Below are 20102 nucleotides of genomic sequence, written 5' to 3'. Positions count from 1 at the left end.
ACAGCTCTTTCTTGTCTTCATGGCTGGTGATCTTTTAGGTTTTCTCTGTATGCTGTAGAACAAAGAAAGATGGGTATGATGTTATAATTTATAGATTTGTTGCACTGTTTGCTTTTTTCTCCTTGGAATACAACAGTGGGGCAAAATCTGGAAACTTTGAATGATAATAGAACAGTTTCAGGAAAGAATTCTTTGGAAATGTGTATGCAAAATAACTAGTTGTTGTCTGAGGTAACATCGATCTTGTGACAGCTTTTTGTCTAAATACTGTAAGTGGAGCCCCACTATTTCATTCCTGATACATAGATAATGTATTCGTTTGACAGCATTCTCTTCACTCTTCCGAAGAAGGTAGAGATATTTCAAAAATTCGGAAGAGCAACCTCAATTTCTAGGAGTTTGCTGTTGCAGGACTATTCCTATGGCACTTCTTGAAATGGAGGTTTACAGGAGAATTGAAGTTGTTAGAAATCTTCTCCATAGTGCCGCAATTCTCCCTTGTAAAAACTCACCTAAGGTGCTTTTGCTAATGATAGGAAGGTGTACTGTATGGGATTTTTAGACTGCAGTGTTGTCAAAGATGTACATTTGGGGAGCGATGAAATAATATAATTGAAACCTTTGGAAATAATTAGGGAAACAGCAAAAACTAAGGCCTTTCACAGTTTATAGTAATGTCATCTACTATAGTAGGTGGACTTAGTGGAAACTGAGTTCTGTTGTGTGAATTTTTTAAAAAATAAGCATAGAAATTTTGCAAATCCGTTATTTCTACCAATATACTTGCCAATAACTTCACAGTATAAGTTCCAAATTTCTAGTGTTTGTTTCTGATGTGCCAGGCTCTGTTTTTAAAATTATTTTATGCAAATTTTATGTAAAAAATTATTAAGTTTTCTTCTCAGATGTGGTATCTCCAGGTAATCATGAACAGACTTCTGTGCATTATCTTTTTTAATTACATGGATGAGTATCTAAGTAAATCATTCACCTTTTAGGTATAAAGGTTAAGAAATGCGATTATTTTAACAAAAGACTGTTAACTTGGACGTGGGTTTAAAGCCTATTATGAGTGTATACTATGAAGATGTATCTGCAGCCATATCTCCCGCTACAGAAGAGCAACACTAATAGCTTTTCTAGGGAATGCCTCATTCTTGCGATCTGCACAACGGGTACCTGAAGTTCTCTGGGTTCTTTCCTCAAGCCAAGCATGAAGTAGGTGTAATGCTACTGGTTGTAAGAGCATTGCAGCCAGGATTTAGGGCCATTGAGTATGCTTAGGTGCATTTAATATTTCTTATCTAAAACTTAAATCTTTTCCAGAATCCAGTAGACAAACCCGTGGAAGGTAAAGCTTGAATACCAGTTGAAAATTTTGGGCATTCATTTCATTTAACCTACAAAAAAGTTGTTCCTCCTTGGGCTGTTTGGAAATTCTGTATTTTTCTCAGCTGAAAATTGTTTTGGTTTTTATGTTGCAATATTTAAACACTTCACACATGTGAACAGCGGTTGCGTATCAGAGTTTGTTTGAATCAGAGGCGGACTGATGTGAAGTAATGTGAACTACAACAGGATGAAATCTGAACATGTCAAAATAACATTTGTTACTTTATTAAGGGATTACAATATTACAGGGGTAATCTAATATATTAAAAACCCTACTTTCAGTTATATACAACACATGCTAAATCACACATACTGTGGTAAAGATGTGATGAGGTAATAAGGGAAAAGTATGCAAACACACACAAACGCTCAGTGTCTTACAGGCTGACCAAAAAAATATGTTGAACTTCTGGAGGCTTTTACTCTGCCTCTTTTATGCATTTTTTAACTTGTATTTTTTGTAGTAGTTGCTGTTTTGTAATGGGTGTGTTAACAATCTGTTATAGAAACCTATTTCAGAAGAATATTAGAATTATGGCAGTCTGTATTTCATAAGTGTGACTGACCTCTAAATATAAATTGAGTAATTCTATTTAATAATTTGACAGTAATGTTATAATTGTGAAATACGTTAAAAATAACTTCTCTTGGCTACTGATAAGTTCTCTATATAATTTTTATCTAAAGGCTAAGGATATTAAATAGCTTATAAATTGGTATCCATCATTTGCCTGCAAAGTTGGATAGACCCTTTAATTTATATCCAGCCATTTCTGATTACAGAGGCTACACAGCAGGTAATCACTGAAGTCAGGTACAAAATACTGTAACAGTTGTGTAGTATAATATGTTGGCTATATAGCACATAATACCTGTTATAAATCTGGATTAATTTCCATATGCAAGTAATTACTTCATTTTGGTAAGAAAAATAATTAGTGTTTTTAATCTAAAATATTTGAATTAATGGTGAATTTTTATAGGAGCAGATTATTTAAATGCTCTTAGTGAAGGGAAAAGGCCAGATTTATGAGGATGGTAATGGTTTGAGTATCTGCTCTCAAAACAGAATTATATACTAACTTTATTCACGGTAGTTAATAAAGATTACATAATCATCACACTAATGTACATATACCAGCTATATAGTTCAAAGGATATGATTCCTGTGTCAAATGATTGCTTATAATAACAATAATAAAACTCTTGCTGTACAGTTTGTAATATTTCCTGTATTTGAGAATATTTATACATAACATACAAAAATACTTAAATGTGGTGGCAATATTTTTATCATCCAGACTTAATTTACAGGGAATAAAAACCCGGCAGTTTATCTACAGTTTTCATCTAAACTGTGAGTTCTAATAGTACCAAGACGTGTTCTGAATGTTATTACAGTTCCTTTTTTTTAATCAGCTCTTCTTCCTGGGATGATTCTTGAAAATACAATATACAAGCCCTCATATCAATAAATGTACAGTATCTTACATTCCTTATTTCTGAAAAGATAATTTCAGGTAATAACATCATAGCTTTATGTGATTTTTAGAGCAATAAAGCAAACCAAGAGAAGAGTTATTTCAGTGAAATGTGTTAGGGTTAGGTCTTATCATCATAACAACTTTCTTTAGTGAATATGATCCTCCCCGGAATTCAGCCCAGTAAACACCATCCTGATATCGACTGCGGTAGTGTCCTCCACGATACCAGACCCCATTGAGATTTGAGTGAGCACACGCATTGTACCACCATCCTCCCTTCTGGTAATGAGCACAGTTACCTGCAAAGGAAAGCTCCAGTTCAGTCTGAGAAATAAATGAAAAATCTTAAAGCAAGCAAGCTATATACAAAACTTGGTTGGTTGTTTTGGGGTTTTTTGGGTTTTTTTTAGTAACTGTATGTTTAACACGTAGATATCCTGTGATACAAGGTGAACTTAGGCTTCTTCAGGAACCAGCTAAGTAGTTACGTTCTACAGATAGAATCCTTCTTGTTACTCTCTCTTGCCTGAAAATCAGTGTGTGTTACTGTCTCAAAAAAACATCCATAGGGTATTTTACAGACCCTTGTCTAGTGTAAATGACTTTTAGTTTTGGTGTTAGCATGTGTAAGGGTTGACACATCCGTTTGTACTTCATAAGGTACTAACTGACAAATCCCTTTGTAAGTGCAATTTCTTTCTTTGTATGTATAACTCTAAGTATTTTTCCTTTTTCAAAAAAAAAAAGATTAAAGGGGTGGGGGGTGGGATATAAATGCAAAAATGGCAAGGCAGCTGAGAGGGACCTCCTACCTGTATATACGTCATGGTCCCTGTCTAGCGTGGTGAACTGTTTGCCGTTGTGCCAAGTGAAAGAATCTCCTGCGTTGCCGTTGTAGCGTCCCAGTCTCAGCTTGTAGTACTCACTCTCAGGCTCCAGTCTGAAGCTGGCATACTCAGCAAATACTTTTCGACCTGACCAGTCTTCCATTGTTATGAGCAGTTTGTAGTTACCTTGATTTGTTAACCAATAAATGTTTTCTAATCCAAGCCAATATTCTCCATCTATATTACCAAATCCTTGCTGTAAAGGAAGCAAGAGAAGCATGTTAATATCCTGCATCTGTGTTAGTGGTAAATATGAGTGTATTCTTAAGCAGAAAACTGCAGTAACTTATTTTATAGAGACTTCCTCTTCTGTAAGGATAAACACACAAGTTCTTTTTCAAGTAGGGTCTTGGCCAGACTCTAAAATCACTCTTTAAATTAACTTTACCGATAAGTTTTAGAGGGTGGAAAACATTAACTGGCTCTCTCGTCCTAACCTTGTATGTCTCCCAGTTCCTGAAAAAGTTGACAGAGCCATCCAGACGTCTCTGAATGACGGTCCAGCCACCGGGGTCATGCCGTTGGTCACACCAGACCTGCATCAGCTGGTTTGTGTTTTCTGGTTTTACAAGATAGATGGAGCTGGTGTCATGGCCGTCTTCTAATGCTTGTAGACAGTCTCTCCAGGGCCCTGTGTCAAAACAGAAGGGCTCTGCATCAAACTGCCATTGAGCATATCTTTAATGCAGGGCAGTATTTGAACTGGTAGCTTTTTATAGTAGATTGGTTTCACTGAATAGTGGATTTGTTTTTCCTCTTATTGAAGGACGAGTATCCACCAAGTGTTTTCAGACAGGTGCATTTATTGTAACTTTATTTCTGGAACATATCACAATGAATTACTGCTAAATGTAGATTTTCTAAAAATTTATTTTTTTTAAGGCAGCTGTACTGGTACTTTTACCATCTATTATATCTTCAAAGAAACATAAATATGAATGACTCCATAGATCAGTAAGAATTTCCTTCAAAACGAAACAGTAAGTTTGACCTTTATTCTGTCTTTGAGAAATTCAGCTTTTTAGATCCCCAAAAATGTCACTGGCAGAGACATTAACAGTGGAAGCAACAACATAAATTCTGATTGTAGGTCTTAGTGCCGCCTTAATAAATTACAATGTAACATAGAAATTAAGTTGTTTTTTTTTTTTTTACGTGGAGTGCTTGTGAGAGAAACTTTATATAAATGAGAACACTCTTAAAATGCTTTGCATTCACAGACATAGCAGTTAACACAGTCTTGTCTTCAGAAGGAGAGAGAATGCATTTTTTCCTTCAGTTCAGTAGAGTCCATAAAGAGCTTACACTTTTTAAAGTATCTTATATTCCTGATTTTTTAAGACATTTTCTCCAATGGTAAGATAGATTCCATTTTAATGAGTCTGAGAAATTCAGATATAAATGATTTAGCATCTGTGTTGATATCTGTAGATAGACTCCCCCAGCTGCTTCCTGAGCAGAAGAGTGAAGCCAAAAAGAATCCTCAGGATTAGAGATTAGAGCCCCTGGATTGATTCTCTCTGCCCACTGAAGGAGTAAGGCTTACTCGCTGAAGGAGTCAGGCTTGTCAGATCTTCTCATTAGGAGCCTTACTGAAGCATATACTGCTATCAAGAGTAATTTCTGTTTTAAATTATCTCAGTCCTATGCTTTTTCATAATTCCCTGTCCAACACTAGTAATGGTACTCAGCAAATGAGTTAGAAATAAATTAGTTTCATAAAAATGTTCTCAGTGTTTTGGAGATTTTGGTTTTTTTGGTCTTTTTAATTCTTTTAATCGGCAAGTCAGTGTACAAAGAGGCAATCCAAGTCTTTGTTCTGTGGCTAATGAATGCTGTGTTCTTGTTGCCTCAGTCATAATCAGAGAGTGTACCTGGGGTTGTGCTTCTAAGCCCCTTCTCCATTTCTTTTGTGGCTAACTGTTTAGATTTCTGGAAGTTAAGATGCAGATGCTGTGCTCTGTCACACAGTTGCACAGCTCATTATGAGAGGGGGGAAGAAAATGTTAATGAGTACTAATAATGTAAATTGCTCTGGTTTATTTTATCACAATATGTATGTAGTGGCACTTACTAAAAATAAAAAAGAAAGTCATTATTGAAGAAACTCCTAAAATAGTCAAAGAGCTTTGATCTTGTCTTCATAAAAATAAATATATAGCAGTATGCAGTATAGTATTTACACCATTCTAATCTTGCTGTTTCTTATATGGCACATGGCAGCAGTGCTCTACTGCACACAATTCTTTTTTCTGAAAGTGATTTGAGGTGAACTTTTAGAAATATGTCAAAGTAGAATTTGCCACTGTTTTTCCATGATAAGTGGTTTTTTGTCAGATAGTAACTTTTCAAAATTTCCACTAAGGTATTTTCCCTTGAAAAAGCAAGAACACCCTGACTTTAAGGTAGGTAGTTTTGATAAAATCGTCTCTAGGGAGTCATAGAATCGCAGAAAGGCTTGGGTTGGAAGGGGTCTTAAAGCTCATCTCATTCCACCTCCTTTCCACAGGCATGGCCATCTTCCACTAGGCCAGGTTGCTCCAAGCCCCATCCAGCCTGGTCTTGGACACTTCCAGGCATGGGGCACCTACCAAAAAAAACCCAACAAAAAAACCACAACCAGAAAACAAACAGCATGGACAAAGTTTATAGTAAAGCTACTGAGAGTAGTAAGACTGTAGTAAGACTGTGATAAAGAGAGAATATTGGTCTACTACTTTTTGAGAAAGGAAGGCTGTCAACAGATTAATAGAAGACATTCATTATTTTTCTTGTATTTTGCTTTGGTTTTCATTGCACAGGTTGGCTATGATCAGATGGTTAGTACAGCCAGGAGCTTTGGCTAAGGTTGAGAACTCAACACATACTATGGAAAGGACTGGATGAAGTATGGGTGGATTTTTTCCAGTGGCTGGGCAGTTGTGGTGGTGGGTTTTATTTGGTTTGTAGGATGTTGCTTGTGGGTGTCTTTTTGAGGGTCCGGACACCCAACTGAAGCATCTTTTATGGCATTAATTGTAAGGAGGGGTTTTGTTTGAGATGTGCTTTGTGAACATTCTGGAGGATGAGGAAAAGGTATTAAATGTTTCTTGACTGAAAAGAAATGTGAGGAGAGGGGAAGGAGGATACTCTGGAAATAAAAGCTTAATTAGCTTAACTTCAGTTGTTGGAAATTTGCTTGAACAAATAAAAAGCTGCAAGTGAGAAAATAAGAGAATACTATAATCAACTTGTGCAGGAGAAGCATGAAACTTCTTTTTCTGAGAAGTTACATAATCCAGGGAGAAGGAGCAGATGTCAAATCTTAGAATTGTGCACTGCCAAAGGGACCTCAGGAGATCAATGTGAAAAATTGCTGAATAACCAGCACTTCTTCAGGTGAAGATCTGGGAGTTCTACAGGGTTGCAAACTGGTTCCAAATTAGCATTTTACTCTCCAAAAGCAGGAAAATGTATGAGGATAGATCAGTGAAAGTACTGTGCACCTGAGGTAACTTTCTGTTCTGCTGTTTGATAGTGAATCTTCAGCTCCAGTTTAAGGACTTGAAAGCACAAGGAGGATGTGCACCAATTAACAAGTTTTCAAAGAGTGTAAGGGAATGAAGGGGAAAGGTATTTCACTTCCAGAAAGATACGGGAATACTGTTGAAAGCTTGAACCTACTTTGAGATTGAAGTAAAAATGTAATTATTAAAGAGGCCATAGTGTATTGCTCCAGAGGAGTTGTAGTAGACCTGATTTTCTTTTGAGAACTTTTCCTTATATAATAGATCAGAATTGTGATATTTCTGGCAGAGGTTCTGCATGCCACAAATGCAGGCTTTGGTGAGCTCATCTTTGGCAATTCCATGAAAATGCTGCTTTGTAGCAAAATGGTTTAGAGACTTTAAAGACTTAAGAGACTCAGTGCTTTCGACTGAGAGACCTTAACTCAAGTTTTTTTCATTGTGAGTATTTCCATGGAGAAACAAGCTGGGGGTCTTTTGGTTTGGTTTTTAACATGTGGCAGTTGCATTATTTGATAGCCCTAAAAAGTTTGTTGATGTCCTTTGGAGTATGTTGCAAATAGCCATGAAATACACGGAGTGCAGTTCCCCTGCATTACTTTATTTCAGTTAGCTCCGAGTTCAGAGATCTGTGACTCCCTGTCTTTTTTCTGAAGAAGATATGTGTCATCCACACAGTGAAGAGCAGACCTTTCTTGTATGGAACACATACCTGAACTGTTTTGGGTATGGTTTTTTTCAAATGTGGGACCATAGGTGAAACTGAATTCTTTACCTGTTACTTTTGTAATCACGTAGATCAGTTGTTTCCTAATGTGATTTCACATAATCTAATCTTGTTTGTGGCAGAACTCTTAAGACTCTTCATAAGGTCTGTATAATATCCCTTACTATTCCACCACTTCCTTCCTTTTTCTCCTGTCTAAAGCACAAGTGCCCCAAGTAAGATACACAGCAACTATGTATTCCTTTGTTAATTACACAAGTGCATTATTGTATGCTAGATCAACAAATTTGTAGTAACTTCATAAATGTTTACACAGTGTCAAACTCCTTCAGATGTCATGACTTGTAGCAGTTCAGTCTTGAGCAAGGGTAAATAGAATTTAGATGACTTGATAGTAAGATTTTTTGAAAGTCCTTTATCTCATACATATAATAAAAATGATAGGTTTGTCTTGGCAAAGTAGCATGAGAAAATCTGTGGGGCTAGTGTGTCTGAGTCTTAGACATTCACAGTTCATTTTTTTGCTTTCTTTCTGTGTTTGTACTACAGCATATATGTAAAATTTGCCAGCTAAATAAATTCTGACTGCATTTTTGATTATTACAATTAAAATATTGCCCACTGCATATTAGCATAAACTGAAGTAAATGTATCAGTAATACTACTTACCAGATGGTTTATCAGTTGAAGTTGGAATACTAGTAACTGCAGGCATGGTTGGCAAGGTAGGTGGCAGAACCTTTAAGTTCTGATCACTTTGAATCTCATTAGTAGATATCTGGTTATTAATACGATTGTAAGTAGGAGGATGGTACACTTTAATTGGTGGTTGTGGAGTTTGTGGCAGTGGCTTTATGGATGGCATTCTTTGACAGTGTTCTTCCAGCTGGGCAATTATTATTGTCTGGTTATTGGCAATTGACATCAAATGTTGATACTTGTGCTCTAAGTCTTTGTATTTGTTTGCAAGCTGCAACATATCTGCAGTTTGGTTCAAAATCTTATTTTCAAGTTGAGAAAGTTCTAAGGCGTTATCACGTTTTCGGATAATTTCATGTAATAGCTGCATGTAGAGTTGTGTGACACGAGAATTCATATTTCTGCTCTCTTTTCTTAAGAGTTTAACTTCATTAACAATTCCACCATCCACCTCTACCAGTTGCTGGAGAGTTTCTATTTGTCTCTTTTGTTTAAGAAGTTCATTGTTAAGTAACTGTAATTCTTGTTTATTTACCCTGTTTTCAAGCAAAACTTCAGGCTCCTTAGAATTTACACAAATGGCACCTGTCACTCTCTGCTGAGGTACAATAAAGGTGTAAGTGCATTTGTCCTGTGTGTCACTGGAACGCTTATATCTGTTCATATAAATGAATTCTTGATCTTTTTCCTTGTCATTGCCTTCAAATTCCTGTGTTTCACTTGTAGTAACTCCCACAACAGTTACGAGCATTAAACAGATGAATCTTGTTGTCATCATGATCCTCTAGTTCTGGTCAAATATTCTTCTGCAAAGAACTTCCTAAAATCTGTTTTAAAATAAATTTAACAGTAAGTAAGGAGTAGGAAATCAGTGTGGATTTACAAATAATAATCTCTTCTAAAACTTACAAAATAGTACATAGTAACTATGAGTACAGATGAGGTATTTTTCTTGTCCAGCATCAACTTCTGTTGATTAAAGTGGACATCATGGGGATTAGTTGTATCTTTCTATGGTCAGAACTGTAGTTACTAGTTGCTAGTTCATCTAAAGCCTGCCAAGAACCATAAGAAAGTAAGCAATAAATAAAAGGATTTGAAGAGTCCTTTCTTCTAGGCAAGTACCACAAAAGTTTCCAAGATTGGTGTTTTCATTTAAATATTAATTACACTTTCCATTTCTTACAGTTACAAATACAACCTTTAAATGTAAACAGAATGTAAATTAATATGCGTATTAATGCTGCTAGAAGTTCTAAAAATATCAAATAGTTAATTTGCAGTATTTTATAACTGCGTATATATATATTGCAAGAGATACAGCTTAGGTGACATGTAACAATTTTACTTTATTCAGCAGTATTGAACCTCCATTGTTTAAAAAAAAAAAAAAGGAAAAACTTATTTTACATTAGTCCTTAATAACTGTAAATTAAAAACTCTACTACTCAGATATTATAGGCAGTAAAATCTGTTATTTTTCCAGACTAGTAGAATTTACAACCGAAACATTTACTGTGACTCTCACTGGAGACACTGTCTCTACACTCAGCCTAGTCATCTCACTTCAGAGTTCCTTCATGAAAGGGGAAAAGCAGCTGCGTCTGTGTATGGTGCACAGTGATCTAAATCAGCTGGTACTGTCTACAGGCAACTGCAACAGCTCCCCTTTGGTGAAATTACCCTAACTTATTCTCCACGCAGATTCATATTCAAGGTGGAAAGCTGAGGCCTTCACAATCTCTTAAAAAATAAGTCAATACCAGAACTTTGTAGGCAACAGTACACTCGGAAACATGGGTTTAGCATTGTCACTGCTGCCAGAAATGCCCATTTCACAAACCACTCTCTGATCAGCCACTTGAACAGCACTTTGATGTCATGTATTTCTAAAGCTTTTTTGTTGTTGAATTTTAATACTCATAAGCAACCTAGTTTTCTTAAATAAAATGAATGAAAAATGCAGTGTGGAGTTTTTTCAGTGTATAAAAAGACTGATACTTTTTAACCAAGGTGGTGTTGCCATCCTGTTTTTCTTTGCTTGTAAAACATTTCACAGGGAATAACCAGTCAGTATTTAAGTATCTATCACCTTACATCGTTAGTACCATAAATTTTTTTAAATTACATGAAATGGTGATAGTAACAGCTGTGAGAAACTGGAGTGAGTCCAGCTGAGTACACCCAGCATGGATTGCTGGAGGCTGGCAGACATGATGCATGAAGAGTAGCAGGAAGAGCATGGTTTGTGTAGCCTCCAGAAGAGAAGGTAAAAAAAGACATCTTACTGCTCTCTTCAGCTACTTAATGGGTGTTCATAAAGAAGATTAATTTCTTTTTGGAAGTGCACAGTGAAAGTATATGGTGGATACAAATTACCTCAGGAAAAAATTGGGTTTTATTAAAAAATGAGCTTCACTGTGAGGGTGACTGAGGACTGAAGCAGTCACCCAAATAGGTGGTAGATTCTCCATTCCTGGAAATACATGAAGTTTTGATTTAGGTAAGGCTATGAGCAGTCTGATCTAATGTTGAAACTAGACTTGCTTTGTATGACAAAGATAAGGTCCCATCCAATCTAAACTGTTTTATGATTCTAGGCAGCTGCTGACTTTTAGGAGTTTGGTTTTTTTTTTTTAATTTCAAGCTAATAATGGATATGCATCCTTAATTATTCATACTGAGAAGAGAGATGGTTGTCATTCGTATTTTTCTGTTTTTGTGAAATAAACCATAGATGTTTCTGTAAAAGACTCAAACAAAGTGACCAGGACTTAATCCTTCTTAAAACTTTTGGATATATCTTTTTGCCTCAGTTTCTTATTTGGAATAAACTCATTTTCATTTTGCAAGTAGAAAGGAATTGTGCTGTACAGAACTTTTCAAAAATCTTGAAAGCATGTCAGGTGAAAATCTGGAGTTTGACACGGTTTCTGTAAGGAAAGCAGTGCTATTTGGAGCCCTGGAAAACAGGGAACGTAAATTCACCTCAGACAGCTTTAACTTGCATAATCAGCATTTGCACAGCAGGTCACACTTGGAAAACCGGGCAGTTTTCCAAGCCTCATGTTCCTGCACAGATGACTGGTTTTGCAAATGTCTCTTGCATATAGGTGTAAAACAGTTTTATTTCACTGTTGGAATTTTAATATCCTTTTCTCCCCCCTCTAAACCTGTACTTATTGTGACCATGGAAAAGAAACTAATTTTTTCCTCAGAGTTCACTTCTGTTACAGCTCAGATGTTACAGCATCTCATATCTTTAATTGAGCATGGCTTTGGGGTACCCATACTTTTCTGAGCTGAAGAAAGGGCAACATCTAACAGATTTTTCCTCCCAATTTTTTTTAAGAACTGTGTAAGAAAATAATGGGACAAAGTTCATCAGCCTCATTATAACATACCATCTTAATGATCATCTAGTCCCACTGCCTGACCATGTGAGTGACCCCTCTCTAGGAAGCCTGTTCTAGGGTTTGACCACCGGTTGCAGACGGCAGGCCACCAGTGAATGCCATCAGCATGATTAGACTGTGCTGAAATGTTTCTCTGTCATTATCCTGCCTGTGTGTTACCTTTTCAAAGATGTTCTTCTTACAAGAAAAATGAGTGGAAGGAAAATCACACTGGTAAGAGAATACCCCGGTACAAACAGAAACGAGAACCATACTGTCATCAGCTGTTCTTCTTGTAGTCTGTTTATGAAAACTTCCTAAGTCTCTTATTTTCTGTACTTGTTTGGTAAAAAAAAAAAAAAAAGTGTTTAGAATGAGGCCTATTTGTTGCATATTGTGAAGGACCACATGAATAAATGGCATTCCTTCCTTTCTGCAGTTGGATTAAAATGGAGTTCACAACATGGTCATTTGAACAACTCTCAGTGATTAATCTTCCAGGGACAAAAAAGCTTCCTGGAATGGAGGAGCTAGGGAGGGAAGCCAGAGAAACAATTTTAAGGAAGGATTTAATGCTTTTTTAATACCTTCCTCTTTGAGTAGCAGAACATCTGATTCTTAGGACATTAGGATTCCTTTCCAGGTGAGAGGAAGAACGTATCTGATGTCTAGGACATTAGCTTTCAGTTTTCTCCTGTGCCCAGTAATTGCTGATGCTCCTTGTACTTGACTGCTGCCATTGCTTGCTGATCATTCAGTTCTTCCACTTTCTCTGGCTCCCTTCCTCTCACCCTCTGCCAGTAGCTCTTCTGCAGTGGCCTGGGAGGAAACTATCTTACTAGGGCTGTATTTGTTCCCAGTGCAAAATTCCACTTAGGCAGCTGTAGACTTTTCAACCTAAAAGCACGCTTGCAGGTCTGGGGCAAATTTTCTTAATTACTGGAAATACAGCGTGTCTGTCTCTTATCCTCATGCATACTGACAAAACTTTAACATACAAGCATACCAACAAAACACAGGTGAATGAAGCACACTTAAAAAGAAATTATTTTGATTAAACATCAAATGGAGCTTGTAATTAGACTGAAGTAATTTTATTATTCCATTTCTAGATTCTAGCTGTTCAGTACTCATAAAAGCACTTTTCATGGCAGTATATTTTACTTTTTATTCAGGCGAAATGCTTTTTTTTCCTGTTTGTCTTTTGCCAGTATAACTGCATTTGTATGAAAACGTTTGGCGGCATTGTTGTGTGGCATATAATTGTCCCAGCTTTACACTCCTAGCCAGCACAAGTGGTTTGGTTAAAATTTCAGCTTGTATACCAGATGTTTGCCTATCTGTGTATATAACTAGAAGTAGGTGGTTTGCTCATTCATTGTTTACCCAAGTCAGGATGTTTTCATGATCTGGTGACAAAAGAGGAAATAAACTTTCTGAAAGGGATATTGGATGTTTCAGCATTTGATTGCTTTTTCTGTCTTTTAGAGAAAAAGAAGTAAATAAAATCTTACTTTGGCTTTCCTTTGAAACATTTTTCTGTCCTGTATTCTGTCTTGCTTATATGCACCTTTTCATTAGTCAAAATGTTACCTTTTGATTTTTACAAATATCTTGAAATTTATCTATTTCAAGAAGATTTTAGTGTTTTACAATATAAAATTTTATAGATGTTTCACAACCTCTTGTTTAATCACTGTCATGACTGAAATTACAAAGGTAAAAATATTTTTACATGCAAAAATATTACTGTTTGGCAAATATTCACTTCTGTTTTCAATCAGCTTGCCTTAAGAAGGAGCATTAAAGGTAGCAATGTCAGCACTATGGTCTTTTTGGGTTTCAGCTACTTAAAATATGCATCATATTGGATAATCCAAATTGTATATCTTTTTTCATTATCTGCTGGCTTTGATGTCATGCCTTGGGGGATCTCATTTTTACTAAACAGACTGGTTAACTGTCTCTTTCAGGTTTTATGAAATATTTTCCCTAGGAGATTTCTGTGTACAAGTGAACATCCGTCTCCATCAGATGAAAAATATGACTTATCATAACAATCATAAAATCATTAAGCTTATCTGAAAATGCTGCCAGTAGCTTGCTTTTTTTTTTTTTTTTTTTTTTGCTATGGCTGTTTTTTGTTGAATTAGATTTGTTCATAAAAGAGACACTTGCCTTATTACTCTGGCAAGAAATGTGTATATGAAAGCCTGAGTATATATTGTCAACACTCTTGCATCTAGATCTCAAGTGGTTTTGCAATGTTGAGTGTTTCAACCATTGAGAGATTGGCATTTGTGTCTAGGAGTTTATACTACATCCGTTTTACACCTGTGCTTTTCAGGGTCCTGCAAAAAGTAGAGCCTAAACAGTAGGAAGACTACTGGATGGTGGCTGAGCACTGAACTTTATTGTTGCTTAGGATTACAAGTCAGTTTAAGGGGGAAGGGTTTTGATACTTAAGATGTCATCTGCTCTGTAGCATTTTGGAAAAGTACAAAAGCAAAACAATGATCTGTGTGAATCTTGTGTGGAAAACCTTAACTAAGACAAATGGGTAAAATAATTCCCTGGTTTTCATACCAGAATAGAAGTTTTGTATCTTAAATTGCATTATTACGGGTTATTTCTACAGATAAGGACCATAACAGATCCCAGCAGGTAAAAGCAGTAGAATTGCTTCTTGCTACTATTTCTTGTTGCTATTTCAAATATTACTGTATTTCTGTGTATAGTAAACTGCTACAAAGCCAGAGAAACATAGGTGTGACAGTGTGATGCATTCATAGAAAGGCAGCTTTTGAACACGCGATACGTGACACTCACTACCCTTGGAGAGACTCCTTTACAGAGAAGGCAATTTTCTGTGCTAAAACTCATGTTACACAAGAGCATTTCTGGGGACTTGAGTAGCTATTTGGACTGCAGTATAGTTGAGTTTACTGCAAAGCTAAGAAAAAACACTACCAGTTCAGTTTGTGGAACTGATAGTCAGAACCTGGTATATGATGCAGACAGCAGCAAATCTCACTTTAACAAGTTAGAGAAGATTTTTAATGGCTTGTATGTTGCAGCTGAGGAACTAAGGAGGCAAGACTAGTTTACTGGGCTATGATAATTTTTGTGAACAAGGTGATGCAGTAGGTTTCCTACATGACTTAGACTTAAGCAGGAGTGCTCAGAAGCTGTCAAAATAAAATAGGATTCTCCATTTAAGTCATTGTATCTTTGGGATAACAACTGTTGTTTTTACAATAATCATTGTCACTCTGCCTCCCTAAAAAGACTCACAGAGTATTACATACCTTAGAAGTTAATTTCAGGATTGTGGGGGTTAATTTTTTAAATTATTTCACTCCATTTTCTGTATAGGGTTTTATTTTTGTGGTGTGGGTTGGGATTTTTTGGGGGGGGGTTGGGTTTTTTTGTAATAGGTGACTTTCATTTAATTAAAGAGTGGATAGGCAAGGTCCAACACTCAGCATTTATTTCCATCTCTACAAATTGCTCTGACTCAGGAAGGGCTTACAGTCTAGAGGCTGGATTGTTAAGTTTGTGTAGGTCCAGCGTGCCAGAACTGAATGCACTGTAATTACTCTCACACATCAAAGCCTTTTAGAAATACCCAGATAGATGAAAAACACACATATAAAAAGGATGACATACACACTTTTGCATAACACTCGTATTTTCTGAAATGGTTGCTTTGACGATGAAGAAAAAATGATACCGTACATACAGATGAGCTCATTCAGCTATACTAAACCAAAATTCAGCTCTGTGGGTTAATCAGCTCTTTTGTGCTGGTCATATTTAATAAAATGAGGCTAGGACTCCTTCTGATGGGCTGGCTTTTCCTCCATACCTCTGATATGCCATCTTTTGTGCAGAGTCCTCAAGCACTGAGGCATGTAAAGGAAGGCATGTTCACAAAAGGCATAGTGTTAGCTATGACAGCATTTATTCTCAAAAAGATAAACTGCTGTATTTTTTTGTGAAGTCATACATAATTTGATAACTGTGCATTCTAAAGAAGAAACATGAACAGCTAGCAACACATCTTGACTGTTTAATACTTTTTGATACTAAAAGGTGTTTTTAGATTAATGCAGTTTTACATTTTTATTGCATTATAAAAGCAAATGAAGCAAGGGTGTTGAAAATGTAAAATCCTGCTATGCAAAGATCAGAGGGCTTGGTTTTGCATTTTTTTTAACAAATCTTAGGTTTTTGCTTCTGCAGAATCCTTTGATAGCCAGTGTTTGTGGACTTACAGTTAGCTGGCATGTTCCAGGCACCAAGCCAGTAATATGATCTGGATTTCACAACACCATTGTGATAAGACAGACAAGCATGAATTTTTTGAATCTGCTTGCTTTCCTACTCCCTGCCCCTCGTCTTAGAGCTCATGCTCTGTTTTTAGTCCTTCTCACATTTTCTTCCATGGAATTATATTAATTTATTCTCTCAATTTTTACCTCTCGAAGGTAATCTTCAGACTTAATGTGAAGTGTGTTCTTTTCTAAGGAGAGGGACTTCCACTGCTGCAGGGTTTCTTTTAGAATAAACTCACATCTTGACTTTTAGATGAAAAGTATTGCTGTGAAAAACCTAGATACTAATTTTTGTTTTCAGTTTTGTAAAAGGAAACAGCAGTTCACAGTGGAAATACAGCACAGTAATATGTACACCACATGTATTGAAAAAACTTTAAAGTTGGGCTTGAAATTTTAAAGTAAATACCTAGGAAAGGGCTGACACATAGTAGCATGCAGTTTTAGTTATGAAAACATGATACTAAACTGAATTGAGAAATTTAATTCCAAACTTATGGAGGGAATAACTTTTGGGGGGTTTGCCAGTAGTTACTTGCTTCCCTTGTAAAAAGCGCCACACTGGCATTGACCAATTAATTCCTTTAAGATTCTTTGTGTTAAAATACATTATCTTGACAGATTTTCTGCCCACTTAAAACTGGTGAAATTTTGGTTCAAGCACAAGTTCCGTTTTCTTAAAAGGTAATACTTTTTCTGATGAGGTGAATGGATGACTAAAGCAACACTTCAGAACGAGAGTGTCTTCGTGAGCTCTTAGAGAACTTTTGTTTTGAAGTACTGTAAGTTGCTGCAAGAAACTGCAGAAGATTATGTATCTTTTGTTGCCATGTAACTTTCTTTAAGTTTTGGCAAAAGCTTTTTTTTAGTTACAAGAAGTACAAATTTTCTTCTTGATTACCAAGAATTTTAGTTGCGTTGTTTGTGGATTGTTCTTTGTCTTTACAGAAGTTCTGTCATAGATGTGGAATGTAATTACTGAAAGAGAGCACTGCTTTTGTTGTTGCTTCCCTTAACAGCGGCCTCACCTTATTTTCATTTAATCCAATCACTACCAGAAAGTGCTCATACTGTGTGTGCTCATATGTGTGCATGCACATTGTCCATAACAGCCTTTAAACAGATTCATATTTTAATAAATGTGACTCGTTTTACCCGTGAAAAATAGCAGTTAGATCGTGTAATAGTTTGATGCCTACATTAATGTACTCATAAATGCTAGTTTCTTTTCTAAATTATGTTTTTGTGAAATACTTCAAATATTTGCTTTATAGACTGTTAAAGTATCAGAAACTTTTGTATCTCCCTAATCAGACATGAGTGTAAAAAAGACTGAATGGAGATTTAGTAATTTTTAATACAGATACTCCTTTAGGAAATAGTATGTCCTAGAAAAACTCTTGGAAGGCAAGTTTAAGGAAGTGTGAAGATCAAAGTTACGTGCAAAAATAAGTAAGTTTTTTTGGTTTTTTGGGTTTTTTTAAATAAAATCGTATTCTTGAAAATAATATCAGAGCTTTCACTGCCTGGCATGTAATGTCTCAGCTATCTTTACAACTTTTATTTTAATAGGTGACGGATTTTTTCTTTGGGCTTGGGGGTATTTTTTGTTTGAGTTAATACTCAACAAAACAGGCTGGCTGCTTTATCTTAGGGAGCAGTCCTGCTCTGATAAGCGTACATTAGCTGGGGGGCTCCGTACAGGAGCCATGCGTCCGGAACCAGCCGCGCCCGTCCCGCAGCCCCCCGCGCTGCCCGTCCTTACCCCGGCTTTCTCCTCGGCTTTCTCCCTCCGCTCCTCGGCCGCTCCCGTCAGCAGCGGCCCGACCGCGGTGACATCGCCTCGGCGACCCGCAGTCCGCGTGTGCCGTGCTGGGACTGGATGGGACGTACTTGGGACAGAGGCGCAATTCTTTTCCTTTTCTGCGTTTTTCTTGCTCAACAGCGTTCTGGGCTCGGCAGCCCGGGCTGAGCCCTGCGTCCGAACCGGTACCTTCCCGCGGGGTGCTCGGCGCTCCCGGCCGAGCCTTCAAGCGGCCCGGAGCAGCCTCATTTGAACCCCTGCTCTTTGTGGCAGGCTTATCCTAGCCGGGAAAGGGAGAGAGAAGGCAAAGCAGCGGCGAGCTGCCGGGCGCTGGTTGGACGGGCGAGCTGCCTCCGCCCCCGGCCGCCGCGGCAGCGGGGCTGCCGGGAGGAGCTTCGGCCACCCCGGCCGAGCCCTCCCCGCCCACGGTGCGGGACCTGGCCCTGTGGGAAGCCGCATTTCAGCCGCTAATGCCGGGGTTAAGGGGAAATTCGGGAGACCGCGAGGAACGCGGGCCCGGTCTGTTGGATCAAGTGAGAGCGAGGGTGTGTAACTGCACGGGACTCGGCCCCAGAATGGGGGGGCGGCCACTTCCTGCCTTAAAATCTCGTCAGAGCGAGCTCAGGGATGCAGGGATGGATGTTCATCCCAGGCACTCGGGCGGGCGCAAGCCGAGACAGCAGACGCATTCACTGTAGCGCTGAGGGGCTCCTTTCTTAGTACTTCCTAGGTCATCTGTGTCAGGAAACAGCTCGATACCAGAAGTAAAGGAAAATAAAATTGCCCAAATTCAAGCAAGCTCTTAAAACACTCTAATGCAGATTGAGAATTCGTTATTTGGCTGAACTTCAGTGCATTTTGAAATGGTTCTTGCTACTTGTCCAGGTAATATAAAGCCTGTTTCTCATCTGAATGCTGGGAATTCTTGCAATTTTCCTAGAACCTTTCTAAAAATTTGCTATTATGGAACTCTCTGTGTGTGGAATGTTATTAGCTATCACCTCCAGGTTTAAAAAAGATTTGTCAAATGAATGAATGTAAAACCTGCCTTTATAACTTGCAGGGAATCCTGCAAAGAAATTAGCAAAATTAAAGGTGAAACTTCGCAACATAAAAATGTTATTTTTTATTACAGTTTAGGAAACCAAATGGTTGTTTCAGTCACTGTATGTCATTGACATCATAAGAATGCTATATCATACTGTAATAATGGGTTTGTTTGAAATTTGTCAGTCAGTTTTGAAGATCTTTGGGTTTTGTAGAATTGCAGGAAACCAATATGAGAATGCTTGAATTAACCAAAGGACAAATAAAGAGGTCTAAAGATACTGTATTAAAACTAGTTCTGTTCAAGTTAAGACATGAACAAGTAGTTGCTATTATAATGATACATTATTTCCATCATAAAAGTGAATGTCAGAAAATACCCCACGTCTAGCTATATTACACTAGCAATTCAGTACGCCTTAGGCTTTTAAAGTTTTTTGTACCTTTCCTTTATGGTCTGTGATTCCTTCAAGGAATATTAATGCCTCTAATTATTTACTATTGTTGTGTTACCATTATTTTCTATTTTAACTCAGAAGCTTATTCCTTTCCATTCTAAAGAGAGAGGACCACTGACTGGAGTGGCCATTTCAGTGCTAGTTGGTAGCATAGTCTGGATGCTTGGGATTAAAGCAGTCCAAAGCTTTTCCAATGTACCAGCTTTATATTGAAAAAGCAGGCTTAATAGAACCAGAAAGTGATAATTCTATTATGTTTTGACTGATTTAGCAATATTCCCATTAAACTTTCTTTCAACATGTATATGATTCACACTCCTTCCTTCCCAATATGCTTTTTCAGCCGAGGGTACACAGAGCTGCTCA

At 37.3% G+C, this 20102-nt stretch overlaps 2 protein-coding genes across 15 annotated transcripts in view; one reads left to right on the top strand and one right to left on the bottom strand.

The window, feature by feature from the left end:
* RALGPS1 (Ral GEF with PH domain and SH3 binding motif 1) overlaps positions 1–20102 on the top strand; it is an 87067-nt gene that overhangs the window by 19034 nt on the left and 47931 nt on the right. The gene's annotated exons all lie outside the window — the stretch shown is intronic.
* Positions 1581–18554, bottom strand: ANGPTL2 (angiopoietin like 2). The gene is made up of 5 exons (XM_032130924.1): positions 18193–18554; positions 8666–9522; positions 4201–4394; positions 3689–3959; positions 1581–3175 (listed from the first exon to the last, which is right to left on the bottom strand). The coding sequence occupies exons 2-5, from the start codon at positions 9471–9473 to the stop codon at positions 2976–2978; spliced, it is 1473 nt and encodes a 490-aa protein (XP_031986815.1). The 5' UTR covers positions 9474–9522; positions 18193–18554; the 3' UTR covers positions 1581–2975.

Source organism: Corvus moneduloides, chromosome 21 (genome assembly GCF_009650955.1).
Source record: "Corvus moneduloides isolate bCorMon1 chromosome 21, bCorMon1.pri, whole genome shotgun sequence".
In the NCBI taxonomy this organism is placed as follows: Eukaryota; Metazoa; Chordata; class Aves; order Passeriformes; family Corvidae; genus Corvus; species Corvus moneduloides.
Note: the sequence above shows the minus strand (reverse complement) of the source record. Positions and strands in the feature narration are given on the sequence as shown.